General features: G+C 46.1%; 1 protein-coding gene across 4 annotated transcripts in view; it reads left to right on the plus strand.

The window, feature by feature from the left end:
- Window positions 1-19,514, plus strand: part of zfpm1 (zinc finger protein, FOG family member 1) — a 112,151-nt gene extending 92,637 nt beyond the window's left edge. For all 4 annotated transcript variants that reach the window (XM_056416603.1, XM_056416607.1, XM_056416604.1 and 1 more), the window contains 5 exons: window positions 9,925-10,027; window positions 11,502-11,777; window positions 12,738-12,971; window positions 13,071-13,313; window positions 14,026-19,514. In XM_056416603.1, the coding sequence (XP_056272578.1) occupies window positions 9,925-10,027; window positions 11,502-11,777; window positions 12,738-12,971; window positions 13,071-13,313; window positions 14,026-16,568 (3,399 nt within the window). In that variant the 3' untranslated portion in view covers window positions 16,569-19,514. The remainder of the gene's footprint in view (window positions 1-9,924; window positions 10,028-11,501; window positions 11,778-12,737; window positions 12,972-13,070; window positions 13,314-14,025) is intronic.
- Window positions 19,515-19,715: the final 201 nt, after the last annotated feature.

Here is a 19,715-nt window from a genome sequence, read left to right on the forward strand (position 1 = left end):
TCATCAAACCTGGCTCCCTCGATTATTAGTTTTTTTTTTCTCTCCCTCTTTTTCCTGCTGCCGAGAGCCACAGCCGTGTACTGTACCGACGACGTAGCCGTACCTCGTCGTGACAGGAATTCACATTGTGGGAAAAGAGTATCTTGTCTGTTGAATATTTGAGAAATGCCGTGTGTGTGTGTGTGTGTGTGTGTGTGTGTGTGTGTGTGTGTGTGTGTGTGTGTGTGTGTGTGTGTGTGTGTGTGTGTGTGTGTGTGTGTGTGTGTGTGTGTGTGTGTGTGTGTGTGTGTGTGTGTGTGTGTGTGTGTGTGTGTGTGTGTGTGTGTGTTTCTGATTTTTATCCGCCTTCCTTTTCTCCTTTGTGTTTTTGGAGGATTCACACAGTGACCCCTTTGTTCGGGACAGTGAGGACAGCCCTCCAACCCCCCAGTTTCGGGGGAAAGAAACCATTTCCTGTAGCCGAGAGATAGAACGAGAGACAGAGAGAGGGAGAGATCGGAAGGAGGGGGTAGACAGAAGGGTAGGAATGAGAGTTTGTAAAAGGAGAGAGTGAAAGAGGAGAATGGAGGAAGAGGGTGATTGAGTGAATGGATGAACGATGGTTGAAGAGGTCAGGAGAGAGGCGCAGGGCGGCTTATTGGATCCAGACAGCTTCGAGGAGCACGGGACTTTTTAAATGTTTAACAGGGGGCAGGATTCTTTAGAGGAAACGCACACTCTTTCAGAAGTGGACACGCATTATAATAATGTGTAGGTTTTTAAAGAGATGAGACGTCTTGCCATGGCTGCATCAAAGCCAATGGTGCTCCCATAGCGGCCCCCTGGCGCTTCTATTTGTGATTCATCTTAATACCCTCACATTTTATTTATTTATTTAGTTCTATCTTTCTTTCTTTTATTATTTATTTCTTTATATCTTTATTTTTTATTTTATTTTTTTTATTTATATCTTTCTTTTTTTATTTTTTTATTATTTTTTTATTTATATCTTTCTTTCTTTTTTTATTTATTTGTTATTTATTTATGTATTTATTTATTGTCTCATGCTACTTAATTCATTGACAATGTTACGCTTATTATTTCCGATAATGGGGGGAAAAAGTTCCCGGCTGCGAAGTAGTCGGTTAACCAGGAGAAAAATTAAACACGTCAGGTAAAAAAATATTGATATCGACCGACCTAAAACATTTCTGTATCAGACGGACAAAACTATAGTCAACTAATAAGACTGAGCACAGTTATCAGTCTTGGGAACTACCAAGTACTGAACGTTGGCATTAATTGTCATCCTATTCTTTGATCAGAAAGGGAATGAAGTCAATCTCAGAATGTATTTAATTAGACAAATGACACAAATAAACTGCATTTCTGTGGACTGGTAATGTTGAGCAAACACATAAATACAATATATAAAACCCACGAAGCCCCAGACGTGTCACTGACCTGTAGCTGTGGAGGCGTTCACCCTCCAGCGTATGAACGAGAGGAGATGATTTATGACCCGGGAGCTTCGTCTTTTGATGGAAGGCCAAACTGTCGTATCAGTGCAGCGCCGACACTGTTGACTCTCCCTGTAATGACCGCGAGACCGCCCCGGTAACGCATGACGTGGAGCGGGGAGACAGATGTGCCAACATGTACCTGTTAGGATTTACATATACAAACACACTTATCCCCCCCGGTGGTAGCAGCGCAAAACTGCGGCCGTGGACGGTTGCAATGGTGAAATCTTAATCTGCTCATCTACAGGGTGGGGCGGACTGGGGGGATGGGGGTGGGGGGGGGGAATATAGATATATATACACTACCGTTCAAAAGTTTGGGGTCATCCAGACAATTTCGTGTCTTCCATGAAAACTCACTTTTATTTATCAAATGAATTGAAAATTGAATAGAAAATATAGTCAAGACATTGACAAGTTAGAAATAATGATTAATATTTGAAGTATTAATTTTGTTCTTCAAACTTCAAGCTCAAAGGAAGGCCAGTTGTATAGTTTATGTCACCAGCATAACTGTTTTCAGCTGTGCTAACATAATTGCACAAGGGTTTTCTAATCAGATATTAGTCTTCTAAGGCGATTAGCAAACACAATGTACCATTAGAACACTGGAGTGATAGTTGATGGAAATGGGCCTCTATACACCTCTGGAGATATTTCATTAGAAACCAGACGTTTCCACCTAGAATAGTCATTTACCACATTAACAATGTATAGTGTGTATTTTTGATTAATGTTATCTTTATTGAAAAAACAGTGCTTTTCTTTGAAAAATAAAGACATTTCTAAGTCCCCAAACTTTTGAACGGTAGTGTATATATATATATATACTGTAGATATAGTTCATATATCTTAATTGAAGTTCGTATATAGCACGAGGCGCGTGTGACACTGGGTTTAGACGTCAGGGTTAGTTCAAGGAAAGTTCTCTCGCTTCCCGTCACCATCGTCATCATCATCATCATCATTATAAGAGAGAGAGAGAGAGGGCGAGCAAAGAGCCAGTCTGATACTGAATGGAGGAAGGAAAAAAAGAAATGAAGATATATATATACGATAATCAGCCTGGCATCATTTGCATTTAAGTTTTATCGGCGTTGAGGAGGGCGTTTTTTGGGCCTGATTAGGAGAGGGCGTCGCAGGCTGCGCTGGAGGGGTGTGCGTGTGTGTGTGTGTGTGTCTTTTTTTAAATTTACGTCAACTGACTTCAGCTAAAAGAAGGCAGCTCTGGAGTTCAGTGAATATTACAGCACGTGTAGAAGAGGACAGAGTGTGTGTGTGTGTGTGTGTGTGTTGGCGGTGGGGGGTTAATATCAGACCAAATAATTAGATTCGCTATCGTCTCGGCGGCAGCAGTGCGGGGATCAGGCAGATTAAAGCCGGGCTCGGGGACTGGTTAATATTCATGAGGGGGCCGAGGGTCCGGGCGAAGGGGCTCAGACTGCAGCTCAAAGACTGATGGGGCTTAAAGGCACCACTCTCAACCCGAGACGGAGCAACGCCGGGGCGGCCTGACAGCACCGCTGACGGATGGATAGTTAGGGTGAGACAAGAGGAAGAGAACGGGGGGGGGGGGGGGGGCTTCTTTGCATCTACGTGGATCTGAAGATCTTTAAACGGTGTTTTTATGAAACACCAGGAGGCTGACAGCTTCGGTGCCTCCATCTTTCTTTGTGTCTCACGCCATGCAGTCCTGACACTTCCAGTATCGAGGAATCACACACAGACACACACACACACGACATGAATGCCTTCTCGTGACCGTCCGTACTTTAAATACTGTTTCAATACGATACCTGACTTTTTCATACCCAAAGTTTTGAGACGCCTTACTTGATGCAATACTAGAAAGTAGTCCCTTTAAGCCCTCGAGCAACTGTGTCTCAGAGGTCAGAGCGAGGTCATCCCCGACGTGGAAGTCTATCAAATTATTGTTTTTCCAACAGGAAATTATATCAAGCATAAGCATTTCACTAATTTACCGGATTTATTTATTTAATCTCACTAATATGGTTCGAGTCCAGACAGAATTATTACGTTTCCCGATGAATATTATTTTACCTGAAAAAGTGCTTTGAGTGGGCGAAACAAGTACAAGTGCACAAGTCCATGTTCCATTATCCAACACCCAGCTCCACCGTTAGCTCGAGGCTACATCAGTGGGTCAGGGCCCAGTCACTCGGCGTTTCTCAATTCAAAGTACACGAGTACAGACTTGTGCTCTTTTGGAGTCTGGTCTTGGGAGTCCAGACTCCGGAGGACGAGAGGACGGTCTTTCTGCGATTGGAACAGCAGCTGACTTGATGACGTCACCACATCAGCTGTTCTTGCTCCTGCGTTTACTCTAATTATTCACTGTAAATTATTTTTTACAGTCAAATAAACAAAACATCCTAAAATGACATTCCGTGACTCAACAACAGTAGTATTTATAAAAAGTCAACTGTCAGTAGTTTATTTTCTCCTCCGCTACTGTTTCCGGTTGCTGGTGAAATGCATTCTGGGATATCTGCTGGCCAGAGTACGCACAAGTCTCCTCTGATGCATCCTCCGGAAAGTGGGAGGATCAAGTCACATCCGGGCGTTTTGACCGTGCTTTGAGAGAAGCGAACTTTGAATGTGAACATGTACTCGGCCTGCGACTGATGACGAGACACGAGTCACGAGGACACAAGTAGAGGAAAGTACGCACAAGTACGCTGATTGAGAAACGCCGACTGTCTGGTCCTTATTGATAGGGGGCGTGGCCAGTACCAGCCAATGAACACGAGTTTGTCGAGTCTCCACGTCTGTCCTTTTTCTGCCTTTTGTGAGTGCACAGTTTGGCTCTCTGGGCCCAGGTTGACTCTCTTTGTGGGTCCGGACACGTTCCTCGGGCTGACTGGCGGCTGCTCCGGCCAATCAGATCGGCATCGGACCAAAGAGACGTGAAAAGGGGGTTTTTGATACCATCCGGTAGCCGTAACTCCCGCCCACATCTTTTGGCTTCTGCATTCTCCACTGGCATGTCTAATTACACACACAAACTCACACACACACATATACACACATACGGCTACAAATGAGATAATGAGAGAGGCACAGGGCCAGATCTGTGTGTGTGTGTGTGTGTGTGTGTGTGTGTGTGTGTGTGTGTGTGTGTGTGTGTGTGTGTGTGTGTGTGTGTGTGTGTGTGTGTGTGTGTGTGTGTGTGTGTGTGTGTGTGTGTGTGTGTGTGTGTGTGTGTGTGTGTGTGTGTGTGTGTGTGTGAACGTGAACCTAGGGGAAACACTGAACTCGATTACGATTGATCATAACAGAACGAGGGTTCGGTTGTAGCCTCCTTGAAACATACTATTGAGAACATATTCGCTGACATGCACCTGATGAACACAGTTTTATTTTTTTTTTTTTTTCCATCGCTGACTTTTTTTTGCCTTAGGCGCTCGGGATTTGTCATAGGCGCTCGGGAAAACGGCTTTGGCGCGCGCCCAAATTTTCTCTATGCAGGAAAAACCCTGATAATTATTATGCATTTATAACCAGGCATGTCGGGGGCCACAAAATAAGCGTGGGCCGCCTGTTGAGTAAGTCTGCTATAGATCAATAACTTTTATTCCAAAAATACCGTGGATTACGTGTCTTTTGTCCCAGAGGACAATAAAGATCCGACTACAATAATACAACATGTATTTAATGTAACTTTTAATGAACATGGATCACACTCACAGTGAGTCGTTCCCGAATATGTTTTTGAAGAGCTCTATATTGTCTGTGTGTGTGTGTGTGTGTGTGTGTTTTCCTCAATCATTTGCCGTCTCATGGTGAATCTCGACGCCGTGATGAACTAGTCTGAAACAAACGAGCGGTACTTACAGCTCAGACGGCTCCAGCGTTGGGTTACAAATTAAAACAAAAGAAGCCGTGTATCTGCACATCAGCGCTGGTTCCACCATGAAATCCAATATGCTCCGCCTCCATATACAGCTGAGAGGCTTCCTTCTCTCCGTCCTTCCAGACCTCTAATCAACTTCCTGTTCAGGTATTTAGAGGCGTAGCTGTGGTTGTAAAGTCTGATGGTAACCCACCAAGTCAAGACTCCATCCCAGAGTGGCACGATGTACATGTGTCTTTTTACATATATCCTCACGTGTCTCTTATTTTGAATGGCCTGTGTTGAGAGGTTTGACTATTTCAGGACCATACCGATGTGTTTAAAAAAATTATTATTATGGTTATAGTTATTTAAAGGGGACCACGTACAGTTAAAACATAAATGTCACCATTTGATGCTCTGCACCAGATTGTAGCTCTACAGCTAATTAGCATATGTAGCCCCTTGACAGACCATAATAAACATAAAACAATAACAAACATAAAGCAACAACAAACATTAAACAATGACAAAACATAAAACCAAAACAAACATAAAATAATAACAAACATAAAACGATAACAAACAGCACGGAATAACAAACACCACAACAGTACATGTGGTAAGAACACAAAAATACACACAATGCAAAGATACAGTACTGCACATTAAAAGTAAGTAATACATACTATTATTACAATTAAGTAATAAATAAAAGACATTAAAGGTAAGTAATGAATAAAAAACATTAAAAGAAAGCGATAAATACTTTTAAAAGTAATAAATAAAAACCATTAAAAGTAAGTAATAAATATAGACCATTAAAAGTAAGTAATACAAAAACATTAAAAGTAAGTAATGAATAAAAACATTAAAAGAAAGAGATAAATACTTTAAAAGTAATAAATGAAAAACATTAAAAGTAAGTAATAAATTTAAGAAAATAAAAGTAAGTAATACATACTATTAAAAGTAAGTAATAAATAAAAAACATTAAAGGTAAGTAATACATACTATTAAACTAAATAATAAATACAAAAACATTAAAACTAAGTAATAAATAAAAAACATTAAAAGTAAGTAATAAATACAAAAACATTAAAACTAAGTAATAAATAAAAAACATTAAAAGTAAGTAATCCATAAACAAAATAAAAGTAAGTAATACATACTATTAAAAGTAAGTAATAAATAAAAAACATTAAAAGTATGTAATACATACTATTAAAAGTAAGTAATAAATAAAAAATATTAACATTAAGTAATAAATAAAAACATTCAAAGTAAGTGATACATACTATTAAAGTAAGTAATAAATAAAACACATTAAAAGTAAGTAATAAATAAAAAACTTTAAAAGTAAGTAATAAATAAAAAACATTAAAAGTAAGAAATAAATAAAAAACCTTAAAAGTAAGTAATATAAGCTATAATCATTTTGCTCATTGAGTTCAGCGCGTTTTTGTTGTTGGCCCTTTTATAGCCAAGAGACGGAAAAGTTGCGACCCTAAAAAACTCCAGTTGTCAATTGTTTAAGAAAGATTTGAAAGAAAAAGCAACACATTTAGTTTTCTTGTTTATCTTTGAGCGCCTGAAGATAACATCAGGGAACACTGTCACACCCCATGTACGACACGACCACATGCTGTAGCTTTCTGTCTGTCTTTACGTAGTATTCATTAATATAACATTAATACAGTCGAGATGCAGAGTCTACGAATATATTTTAATATTATACAGAAATGAGTGGAAACCAATGGCTGCTTTGAACAACTGATCAATGGTAGCTCATGCAGATACAGTTTCACATGTTCAAACATGTTTTATTAATAACATTAATATAGAGGATTGCATGTATTCTCTTTTGTTCCTTTAGGTAAGACTTGACCAGGTTCCTGGTACTTAATTACAGATGGAAAGAATAGAAGTTCATTTATTCATTTAGAATACTCATAATCAGTCTGATTCATAATTTTTGGGACAAATGCATGAACTGTGCCAGTTTGTATGAAACACACTAATCATATTACCCAGTGATGAATCCCTTTGGTAATAACTCGGAGGTCCATTTCCACACTCATTTAATTTCTCTGAATACTCCAGTTTGACAACACAAAGGAGTAATAATAATATTACAAAGCAATGAATTAGTATTTGATGACAAAGTCATGATTCATGTTCAGGGGTAAACATGTGAACTATTAGATATCGCCACTATATTGAGACCATTCATTTTTGCAATTTTTCAGAAATGTTAGGTTTTAAATATGCAAATGAGGCATTATTTAATGTTGACTTTTGGTGAATATGGGAGAAATCTACGGACACAAAGTTTTCTTTCCACTAGTCTGAAAGAAGAAGTTCTAGAAGCAAATTAGAACAAAATAGGTGTAAATGAAAATAGAACAACATAGAAGAAAATAGTTATAGAACCAAATGGAACAAAATAGTTATAGAACAAAATAGTTATTAGGCAAAATAGAACAAAATAGAAAAAAACTAGCAGAATCTCAGTTAGTGAAAAACACTTTTATTGACTGTACTTTCCCCTTTAGAGTTTTTAAATGCTCCCATTCATCAAATCATTGCTTGAATATTTAATTCAGACACTGTTGTTTCCACACATGGAATATCTGTTGTCCAGATACAAGTTTATGGAATATATTATACATTTTTTGGGCAAGAAAGGACTTCAGAAGAACCACTTAACAAGCAGGATGCACCACGATGTCAACTTTGACCCCGACAGCCTGGAGCTGCTCTCTCAGTCTGAGGGGTTGCTTCCCCCTGGTGGACACTCATGAGTACTGCAGCAGACTGACAAATACATACCGGGCTGCCCTCACCTGACAGGTGTGACATAAGCCATCACATGCTGTCTCTTACATTGAGTTTCCTTCCTTATGTATTCTTTTATTCCCCTTGTTAAATTGTAAGTTGTGTTTTTAAAAGATAAGCGAGGACACACAACAGACGCACAAACATACAGTCCAGTACACACACACTTTGACAACCACTCACTAGTTGTTATCAGTTATGGTAATAACTGCATCTCTTAAAGTAATGGTTGATGTCTCCTGAATACTACCACATCTTTCATTTTATTATATTTATTTATTTACCAGGGACATTGCCTGTTAATCCCCACTGCAGTGACCTCGATGTAAAGGTACTAGAGTTAGCAGGAGAGTAGGTTGTTATGACGACATAGTGGCCGAATATTATCAATGCGGTTCGACGGCAAACACTTTGCAGCTCGATGCGACGCCGTACTGTACAATAAAATACATATCTGAGCGTGTGCTTCATGGAGACATGCGATAAGCCCGGGTCCTCCCGGGAGGGGCGGTCACATGAACAAAGACTAGATTGTGCTCGGGACACACAGGTGTGTGTGTGAGTGTGTGAGTGTGTGTGTGTGTGTGTGTGTGTGTGTGTGTGTGTGTGTGTGTGTGTGTGTGTGTGTGTGTGTGTGTGTGTGTGTGTGTGTGTGTGTGTGTGTGTGTGAGTGTGTGTGTGTGTGTGTGTGTGTGTGTGAGCAACGTGTCCCTCCCTATCCTCATACCTCCACACACACACTAGATGTTGACTCTTCGCTCTTTGTCCGGTGTATTCACCGTGGATCTAATTATGGCGGTGGTCTGAATAGCGGCCCCCGTCGACCTCATCAGATCTTCTTTCTCTTCCTTTTCTTCTCCCACTCTCTCTCTCCCGGGTCTCTCTTCCTCTCTTTTATTCTCTCTTCCTCCTTTTATGTGGCTTTGTTCGGCCCGTGCTCCCCTCGTTTCCTCGTTTCCTTCTCGGGTTGTAATCCTCCTCCTCCCCCGCTCCGCTGGCTGTCTGTTTTCTGCTGGCCTTCACTGGGCGCTGGTTATCTCCTGGTCCTCGAAACACACAGTTAAGGAAGAGGACACTTGGATGTGATAAGGGCCGGTGTTTTAAGAGAGTCTCTCTGTTTCTTTTTCATTTGTTTCCTTTTTTAAACCATCAGAGAAACGAATGAATCCACCTGTGGGGGCGCCACACTGTGTGGCTAGTACCAGGAAAAGTTACATGAATGAACGTCATGTGTATGTCATGTCTTTAAAGAGAATGCCATTTAGTGGTATTATGTATGAACAGTTAATCATTAGTTTGAATGCAGGTAATCTTTTTAAGATGAATACATAGTTTACAGTAAGACATCCCATCACAGTTTAAGGTGGCACCAGGTCGGCACCAGGTCGGACTATTAGTCCAAAACGATGTGAAAGAGAAGCTGGGACAAACACAGTGTTGCTGAAAAAAATGATGTCATCTTATTTTAAATGACTAATTCATTCATCAACTTAATTCTTTTCAGCGCTAACGATCTCAAACCCAGACTTCCATTGCTGGTGTATCCATGAGAGTAAAAGTGTTTCCTGAACTCTACAGTGACTGTGATGAGTCTGACCTCATCTCCTTTCTGTGTGTGTGTGTGTGTGTGTGTGTGTGTGTGTGTGTGTGTGTGTGTGTGTGTGTGTGTGTGTGTGTGTGTGTGTGTGTGTGTGTGTGTGTGTGTGTGTGTGTGCGTGTGTGTGTGTGTAGAACTCCAGGTGGACTCTGGTGTGTGAAGACCCAGACTGTTGGATTGGTCTGCTCCCTCTGACCTCTGACGTCTCCGCGGCCAACTGTTCCATCTACAGCCGAGGTGAGGCTTCATGTCATCTGAACATGTCTCCTCGAGAAGCACAGGGAGCTCAGAATGCCGACTGCTTTGAACGTCTCACTAAACCCAGTATTAACCCAGTATAAACCCAGTATAAACCCAGTATAAACCCAGTATTAACCCAGTATAAACCCAGTATTAACCCAGTATTAACCCAGTATAAACCCAGTATGAACCCAGTATTAACCCAGTATTAACCCAGTATTAACCCAGTATTAACCCAGTATTAACCCATTATTAACCCAGTATTAACCCAGTATTAACCCAGTAGTAGATCCTGTCAAACTCAATGCAGAGACACGAATGGATGCGAATGACGTGAGTTGTCGCCGGGCGGCGTGAACGACGCGAGTCGAGCAAAGCAGAAACAAATGTGCCTCATTCAACTTTGCCGAAAATTTCGCCCGACGCCGAGTTGCGAAAGCCAATCAGAGTTGAGACACTCCGCCGTTGGTGAATCTAACTGCAGCTGCTTTAGTGGAGCTGGAAGTCATTCAGATGTCGAGGCGAAGTCACCGAGCTGTGTGAGCCGACGGGTGATGTCATGTATAAATATATATGATATTAATGTCATGAACCCAAACACGAGGCGTCAGATGTTCAGATGTTTGTGGGATGTCCTCAACAAGTATAAAGCAGAACTATTATTCCGTGGTGGAGTAGAACCACAGAGATAAGCCACGCCCCCTCTAAGACGCGAATGACGCGAATAAACCACAACTAAGTGTGAACTCTGATGACTCCACTAAGACGCTCCGTCATCGTCACGGAGAAAGTGTTCCTCCTTCAGTTCTCCCATACTCGCATGTAATGGAGCCATTATCAATAAAATGAATGTTTATATATATTATATATATATTTATTTACTTTCGCATTCTGAGAATGCGGAAGGTTATGTTTTGATCGCTGTGTAATTATTTATTTATTTGTATGTATGTGTGTTATTCCCATAACTCGAAAAGTATTAAACCGAATCGCATGAAATTTGGTGGGATGATTGGTTGTTATCCGGGGACCATTTGATTAGATTTTGGGATCGATTGGGTCAAAGGTCAAGGTCATAAAAAGGTCAAAATCTTCTTGAATCGCATGCAATTTGGTGGGATGATTGGTTATTATCCGGGGACCATTTGATTAGATTTTGGGATCGATCGGGTCAAAGGTCAAGGTCAAGGTCATAAAAAGGTCAAAATCTTCTTGAATCGCATGTAATTTGGTGGGATGATTGGTTATTATCCGGGGACCATTTGATTAGATTTTGGGATCGATTGGGTCAAAGGTCAAGGTCATGAAAAGGTACGGCAAAGGTATGCGCTCTACCGAGTGCCCGTTCTAGTTATAATATGCATTTCAGTCAAAATATCTCCAATCTCGAGGCGAACAGACAAAGTATCTCAATTAATTAACTGGTATGAAACACATAAAGTTCATCGCTACCGTCTGTTTGTGTTTCCAGGTGACGAGTTGTTCTGTAAGGTGACCAGAGAGCTCACGGCAGGCCAAAGGCTCCTGGCTTCCCTGGCTCCTCCTCCTTCAGGCTCCGCCTCCTCTTCCTCCTCCTCCTCTTCCTCCTCCCCGCTGACCCCGCCCTCTCCGCCGCTCAGCCTCGTCACTCAGAAACCACCCGCGGCGAAGGAGGAGTCTGTGTACTCGCCGGCGCTGCTGTCAGAAATCCAGCTCCTCCCACAGCAAGCTGGCATGGCGGCCATCTTGGCTACTGCTATTGTCAATAGTGAGTGTTGTAAACAACCCGTTGTTGTTTTTAAAGTGCCGCTGCTTTTTTATTTAGTATATATTATATGTGTGAACATGCTAGCTGGTTCTAATTTGTATGACTTCTGATTGGTGTCAGATGGTTTCGGATTTTAGGCCTTTAAAGTTGCACATATATCGTTGGCCACAAGATGGCGCTGCAGCTCTTTAACTCTCCTGCCAGGGCAGCATGTGCTGCAATGTCTGGAGCTGATGCCAAACACACACACACATAGAGGCACACACATAGAGGCACACACATAGAGGCACACACACACACATAGAGGCACAAACAGACACACACACACATAGAGGCACACACTGACACACACATAGAGGCACACACAGACACACACACACATAGAGGCACACACAGACGCACACACACACATATACACACAGAGACAAACACGCGCACATGCATACATGCACACATCGTTGCACACATGCACATACAGACACACACACACACACACGCGCACATACACACGCACATACAGACACACACACAGACGCACACATACACTCGCACATACAGACAAACGCACACACACACTTGCTGTGGCTGTTGGTAATCCCCTAGAAGCAAACACATTCCTACAGCTGGTCAGAAATAACCCAGATGATGAGATGTATGATTCATAATTGTTCAATGTGACCTTGGATACTTGTATCCATGGAATGTGTGTGTGTGTGTGTGTGTGTGTGCATGAGTCAATTATCCATTAGAGCTGTGAAAACTGGTCTCTCTGATGTCAGTCATATTCTTCTCTATATCTCAGTAAACAGGTGAAGACTCGCGGCTACAATTCGACCCACATTTAGCACTTAAAGTTTAGCGCCCGCTCCGCGCCAGACGGGTCTCTACTTCATCCGCCGTGTACAGATGTGTGTTCCTGTTAGGCCGACTGACCCGGACGTGTGTTCTGCCGTCTCTCAGAGGACATCTTCCCGTGCAAGGACTGCGGCATCTGGTACCGCAGTGAGAGGAACCTGCAGGCCCACCTCATGTACTACTGCGCCAGCCGGCAGAAGCAGCCGGCGGCCGCCTCGTCCCCGCCGCAGGACAAACCCAAGGAGTCCTACCCCAACGAACGCATCTGCCCCTTCCCGCAGTGCAACAAGAGCTGCCCCAGCGCCAGCTCCCTGGAGATCCACATGCGCACGCACAGCGGTGAGAGCGAGCCCGGAGCGCCGAGGCCCGGCCGGCGCGTGTTGGGGAGGCCGCCCGGCAGGTGGAGCTCACCGTGTGCCCCCCTCTGTCCTTCCGCAGGCGAACGTCCGTTTGTCTGTCTCGTCTGTCTGTCGGCCTTCACCACCAAAGCCAACTGCGAGCGCCACCTCAAGGTCCACACGGACACGCTGAACGGAGTGTGTCACGGCTGTGGCTTCGTGTCGGCCACGAGGGACGTCCTCTACAGCCACCTGGTCGCCAGCCACATGGTGTGCCAGCCGGGATCCCGCAGCGAGGTCTACTCCCCGGGACCGGGCCTGCCCAAGCTGCCCCTGTCCACTGGTGAGTCGTCATTGCGGCCGCTTGTTCTTCAGTTTCTTTCATACACTTTCAGATTATTTGTCGAGCCCAATTTCACAAATTACAAATTTGTCTCGGAGTGCTTTACAGGGCTCTCAAGTGTCACGCATTGAGCGTGACACTCACGCATTTCGGTCTTAAATCACGCACTCCCGCCACACATCGTATTTCTCACGCTGAAAAAAACTCTCGGCTATTTAATGTTTTAATGTGCCGCAGCGCGCAAACATGAGCTGGCCGCGCTGCCCTCACCGTGGAGGAATCAAGCGCTCCCCTGGAGGTCTGCTGTGAGGAGCCACTTATCAGCCAATCCAAAAAAATTAAATGGGCTACACAATAGCCAATCAGAAAAAAAAACGTATCTGTTGTATCTGGGTAAGATTTAATCCAGCAACCAATGAAAGTAAAGCATCCTGGAATTGCGTGCGACTGACTGATATCCGAAAATGTCGTTCTGCGGGGGGGGGTGCTGATGGAAATGTCACTCTTGCCTGTCTTCAAAACTTGAGAGCCCTGGCTTTACAATCTGTACACATAGACGTCCCTGCCCCAAAACCTCACATCGGACCAGGAAAAACTCCCAAATAACCCTTCAGGGGAAAAAAAAGGGAAGAAACCTGCAGGAGAGCAACAGAGGAGGACTGTAAAATGTAAGCGCCTCCTCGTGTTCACTCACCTCATGTCTGTTCCTCAGGTCTCAGTCCAGGAGACTCCGGCGTGGTGTTGAAGTGTCAAGTGTGTGGCTTCAACTCCGACTCCCCTGCCCAGCTTCAGCAGCATGTGCAAACCCACCTCGAGGTTCGGGTCCCGGGTGAAAGGAGCCCCGCCCCCCGCCAGAGTACCCCGTCCTCGGGGGACCGCCCCCAGCTGTCTCCCCAGGAGAGGGAGTCCCTCGCCTGCGTCCCCACACCGGACTCTAGCCCTGGCGCAAACAGCGGCTCGGCCACGCCCCGGGACGACAGTCCTCGGGACGCCCCGCCCGCCGGCCTGAAGATCAAAGAGGAGCCGTGTTCAGACTCCGAGACGGACGAGCGGCGGATGGAGATCGTGGAGGATGGAGAGAAGGAGGAACTGGCTGGAGAGGAGGGGCGTCAAGAAGCACCAATCAAGACAAAGGAGAAGCAAGTCACCACCTCCTCCTGCCCGCCGTCTCCGAGGAGCCCAGCCACCGCGACGGTGAAGGCGGAGCCAACGAGTCCCACCCCCGGTTCTAGCCCTGCGCATGTCGGGTCAGTTCTTCCCGGAGGAACAATGTTCTTGCCTCAGTACATGTTTAATCCTGAGGCGGCCATTTTGCCTCAGGCCTCAGAAATACTGGCTAAAATGTCCGAGATGGTCCACAGCCGACTGAAGCAGGGCCAGGCGGTTCCTCCGAACAACCCGGCGGCCTTCTTCCCCTCTGGAGCGACTGCACCTGCGGCCGGAGCCACGCCCCCCCACAAAGGAGCCACCTGCTTCGAGTGCGACATCACGTTCAACAACATCAACAACTTCTATGCACACAAGAGGCTGTACTGCTCCAGTCGGCGCCACGGAGAAGGCGGGGCCTCGGCTCCGGGCCCCGGATCCACGAGGGACGCGGACGCGGCGCCGTCCGGCGGGCCGCCGGGCCCGTCCACGTCTCCTCAATGTGGGGCGGCGAGTCGAGCGGCTACTGCCTCTCCGACCGACTCTGACCCTCCTGCAGCCGAAGCCAAGAGGGTGGTGGAAATAAAGACAGAACCCCCTCGAGAGGGAGGATCATCCTCTTCTGAAGGGGAAGGTGGATGTGGGAGTGTGGGAGGAGGAGGAGGAGGAGGAGGAGGAGGAGGAGGAGGAGGAGGAGGAGGAGGAGCAAGTGAAGGCAGCCAGAGTCCTGCGAGTGGTTCTGCGGAGGACCAAGAAGACGATCCCAATAGAACCTTCTGCCAGGCCTGCAACATCCGCTTCAGTCGCCATGAGAACTACACGGTCCACAAACGCTTCTACTGCGCTTCACGCCACGACCCGACCAACCACCGCGGCGCCAAGGCGGCGGCCTTCCTTCCCCAGCCCATCCGCAAACGCAAGAGGAAGAAGATGTACGAGATTCACATGGCCAGAACCGAAGCCTTGGCCAATGTGGCGGCCGCCGTCGCCGCGGCGGCCGCCACTACCGCCGCCGCCGCCGCCGCGCCGCGTCCCTCCGCTCTGGGCTTGCCGGTGAAGCGAGAGGTTTCTCCCGGCGGGGCGGGCGGCTCCAGCCCCGAAGGCGACGGCCCGATTGACCTGAGCAAGAGGCCCCGTCTGAGAGAGGGGCCGCGGCACGGCGGCGCCGGCATCCTCCCCGCCCTGCCGCTGACGGACTACCACAAGTGCACCGCCTGCAGCATCAGCTTCAACAGCATCGAGAACTACCTGGCCCATAAGACCTACTACTGCCCCGCCACGACCCGGCTGCCCCACCGGCCCAACGCCTCCACCTCCCCCAAGAGGCCTCAGCAGGAGCGCCCGGATCAGCCGCACCCCGCGGAGGCCAACGCTCCGCCCGCCGAGTGGCTCGGCCCGGCTCAGGGCGCGTCCAGCCCTCACCCGTCTGCCTTCGCGGCCTCCGGCGCCACGTCTCCTTCCCGGACGACCGCCACGCTCGCCGCCACCCCGGGGGCCGGAGCCAAAGGCGCGGGCCCCGGTTCCTCCCAGGTGGTCTGCCCGTACTGCCCCAACAGGCTCATGACCTGTGACCTGATGGAGCACTTCAAGGCGACCCACGGCCTCGTGGTGACCGTTCAGCCGCCGCGGCCGGGCGGGGCGGGCGGCCGCGGCCCCAGCCTTAGTCCCAGGGACGGAGCTGCTGCGGCCGCCTCCACCACCTCCACCGGCCAGCCCAGATCGGTCTCCCGTGTTCACAGAGACGGCGTCAACGGGCAGGCGAGGGGCGGGACCACTTCTCCCGCCTCCCCGCTGGTGAACGGCAGCCCTTCAGCCGGCGGCGGGTCGCCATTGGCCGGCTCTCCTCTGCCCGTGTCTCCCCCGAGGGCCCCTTCTCTGACTTTGCCGCCCAAGGCCCCGAGGGAGACGGCGGCGGCGGCCCACCTCCCGGACAAGGCTCTGCCGGCGACCGCCTCCCAGCCGGCCCCCAAAGCCGCGCTGACCTCCCCGGTCCTGAACGGCAATTCCCGCTTCTGCCGGCTCTGCAACATCAAGTTCAGCAGCCTCTCCACGTTCATCGCTCACAAGAAGTACTACTGCTCCTCCCACAGCGCCGAGCACGTCAAGTGAACTCGTCCTCCTCGTTCCCTTCCCCTCTCCTTCTGGGGGGGGGCGGGGGAGGCTTCTCCGTCACTCGGTTCCAAGAAGCTCGAGTTGTTGCCCCTCCTCCGCCGGTCCGTGAATGACGATAAATGACTGTTACTCAGCTGGCGGCGGTGTTACTCGCAGACATTCACTGGTGTCCTCCTGCGATGGGTCAAAGTTCGTGGCACGCCAAGAGCAGAGGCAGATGTGCCCCCCCCCCCCCCCCCCAGCCACCAATTCAACATCTACCACTCCCAGGCCTCGCATTATGTCGTATTACGGGACGTTAAATACGACCTCGAAGTCGACAGCCCGTTTTTCCGTTAACGATGATTACGACGATGACGACGATGATGAATCTCCGGTCTTTCCCTGAGCTCTTAATGTTCCAGACTTAAACAGAAGGAATCGGGTTTTCTCCGCTGTGGAAGAGACTCGATCATCGTGAATGTTTTTAATATCTGTGCATATTGTATGATGTCTGAAAAACAGAATTCTATAACGCTTTTGGTTTCAACACTGGCTCTTTTTTTTTTGCTGTCGCTCACGATAGAAGCTAAAGCGATTTAGCTGAAAAAACAAATATGTGGTATCACAATGTTACTAATTACCGAAGGATCATATTTCAAATGGACAATTGTGTTCTTTTCTTTCGTTACACACATGTTTTTATTTTTCTCTTTTAAAAAGCAAGGGAGTGGAGAAAAAGAAAGTGAAATATTTATCTTTGAGTCCTCACTGATTTCATGTCAACAGAAAACTACCTAGTGTCTGAGAGTACTTGTATTTTTTATTTGTATATTTTTCATACTGTTGGAAGGACCTGTCTGGATGTGGGTGTGTTGAAGTGTATTTCCTAAGTGTAGATATGTAATATCTCCTCCAGTCATCACCTCGTTCTCGCGTTAGCATTCGGTGTCTTTCATTGATGGCGAGGTGGAGAAACCAGCGCTGGTTATTTTGAGCCCCTCTTGATGAGATCAGAACGGCTTCCTCACAGGAGAAGGTTGAGTGCTCCTCATACTTTTGTGTTCATACTTGATGATAATTCATAATTCACTGATTTTAGGGGAAACAAAATCCACATTTTGAATAGAAGAATGTCACCTTTAGTTACCAGCCTCCAGCTTTTGATGGACTGCCATTTCATTCATGCTACTTAGCGATACACACAACATAGAACATGCTCTGTTGTGTCACACACATCTTAAGAGATGTCATGCTTCTTTTTAAATGATTGTGTTTTTGTCCGGGGGAATATGAAGGCAGAGCAGGGGATAGGCGCATCTTATTACAACACGCACATATTCAATAACCATGGTGTGTGTGTCTGTGTGTGTGTGTGTGTGTGTGTGTCTGTGAGTGTGTGTGTGTGTGTGTGTGTGAGAGTGTGTGTGTGTGAGAGAGAGACTGTCCTGGTCCTCACACTTTATTGCTCTTTCACACATGTACACACACACACACAGACACGCACATACAGACTCACAGACACACACATACAGACTCACAGACACACACAGACTCACAGACACACACAGACACACAGACACACACATACAGACTCACAGACTCACAGACACACACAGACACACACATACAGACTCACAGACACACACATACAGACTCACAGACACGCACATACAGACTCACAGACACGCACATACAGACACACAGACACGCACATACAGACTCACAGACACACACAGACACGCACATACAGACTCACAGACACACACAGACACACACATACAGACACAGAGACACACACATACAGACTCACAGACACGCACATACAGACTCACAGACACACACAGACACACACATACAGACACACACATACAGACTCACAGACACACACATACAGACACACACATACAGACTCACAGACACACACACACAGACTCACAGACACACACACACACACACACACACTTGCCATGCAGCTGCAGTACGGTGTAAGTTAGAACTGTGAACGGCTTTTCATCTCACAAATATTGAACTTCTAAGGGTCATCTAAGTGTTTTTTCTTTTTTGAGGGCCAGACAGACAATATTGCATCCAGATGCTGAGGTTGTTACACATTTTTCCCCCCATTTGACTCTTAAAGTACACCAGACCAGACAACAGTTGGACTTCTACGGTCAATTTCAGAAAATAATATTAGCAGATATCATTTTTCTTGTCTGCTCAAACACGGAAATATTTAACATTTTTGATGAAATATTAACGTCAGTCAAACTGTAAACCTAAACAACTCAGACTGTGTAGCTCCTCAGTAGAAAACATTCACCGAATCAACTTTGAGAGAAATATTGTTTGTTTACTTGTTTTGATCATGAGAGACAACAAGCTGTAAACTCCACACGGACATACCACAGCACAACTACGGTGAATTCATAATTATTGATGGTCACCCCCATCTCTCCATTCCCCAAACTGTAAACCTGCTGAGTGTTTACAAGTGTGCTGGTCAGACTCTCTGGGTCCAGATGGAAAGAGAAAAGCAGAAAGTCACAGATTCAGGTCAAAAAGTCACAAATTGAGGAACTGAGTGCTGGGGGGGAAAAAAATCATCTTTTGAACTTGCCCCCTTTTTAAGTGCACTGTGTTGTATAAAGATGTGCTGAATGTTTTAGGTTTAGGGACTTTAAAAAAAAAAATATTTATGTTATTCAGAACCCCCCCCCCCCCCCCGTCCAAAGTGCGTCACCTTGAAGGACTTTCTGAAAGAGTTTAACCTTCGCCTAAAACCTTCTCTTTTTGTTCCTCGTTGTAAACATGTTTTTTGTTAATGGTTCCTCTGATGTCCATAAATGAAGAAAATCCCAATGAATGTCAACATTTTTATTTCCATATTTTCATTTCAGTACCATTACATTCTTGTCCAAACTATGCATGGGAAATAAAAATTAAAAAAAGTTCTGAGAGACACCGATGTGGAATGTGACTGCACTTCTTTCCAGCGCCTGCGATCTGTTTGGACCTGAGTGGGAGGCCGTGACCGTCGGGCGCCGCTCGATTCGCCGATGTGGAGTCGCTCGTGAATCACTTTCTTTCAGGAGAAAGTTCCAATGGCGCTCTTTATGCTCCGCTAGAATAAAGGCAGAGTGAATCATCAGCTTTCCTTTCAGA

Source organism: Pseudoliparis swirei, chromosome 6 (assembly GCF_029220125.1).
Source record: "Pseudoliparis swirei isolate HS2019 ecotype Mariana Trench chromosome 6, NWPU_hadal_v1, whole genome shotgun sequence".
NCBI classification, from domain to species: Eukaryota; Metazoa; Chordata; class Actinopteri; order Perciformes; family Liparidae; genus Pseudoliparis; species Pseudoliparis swirei.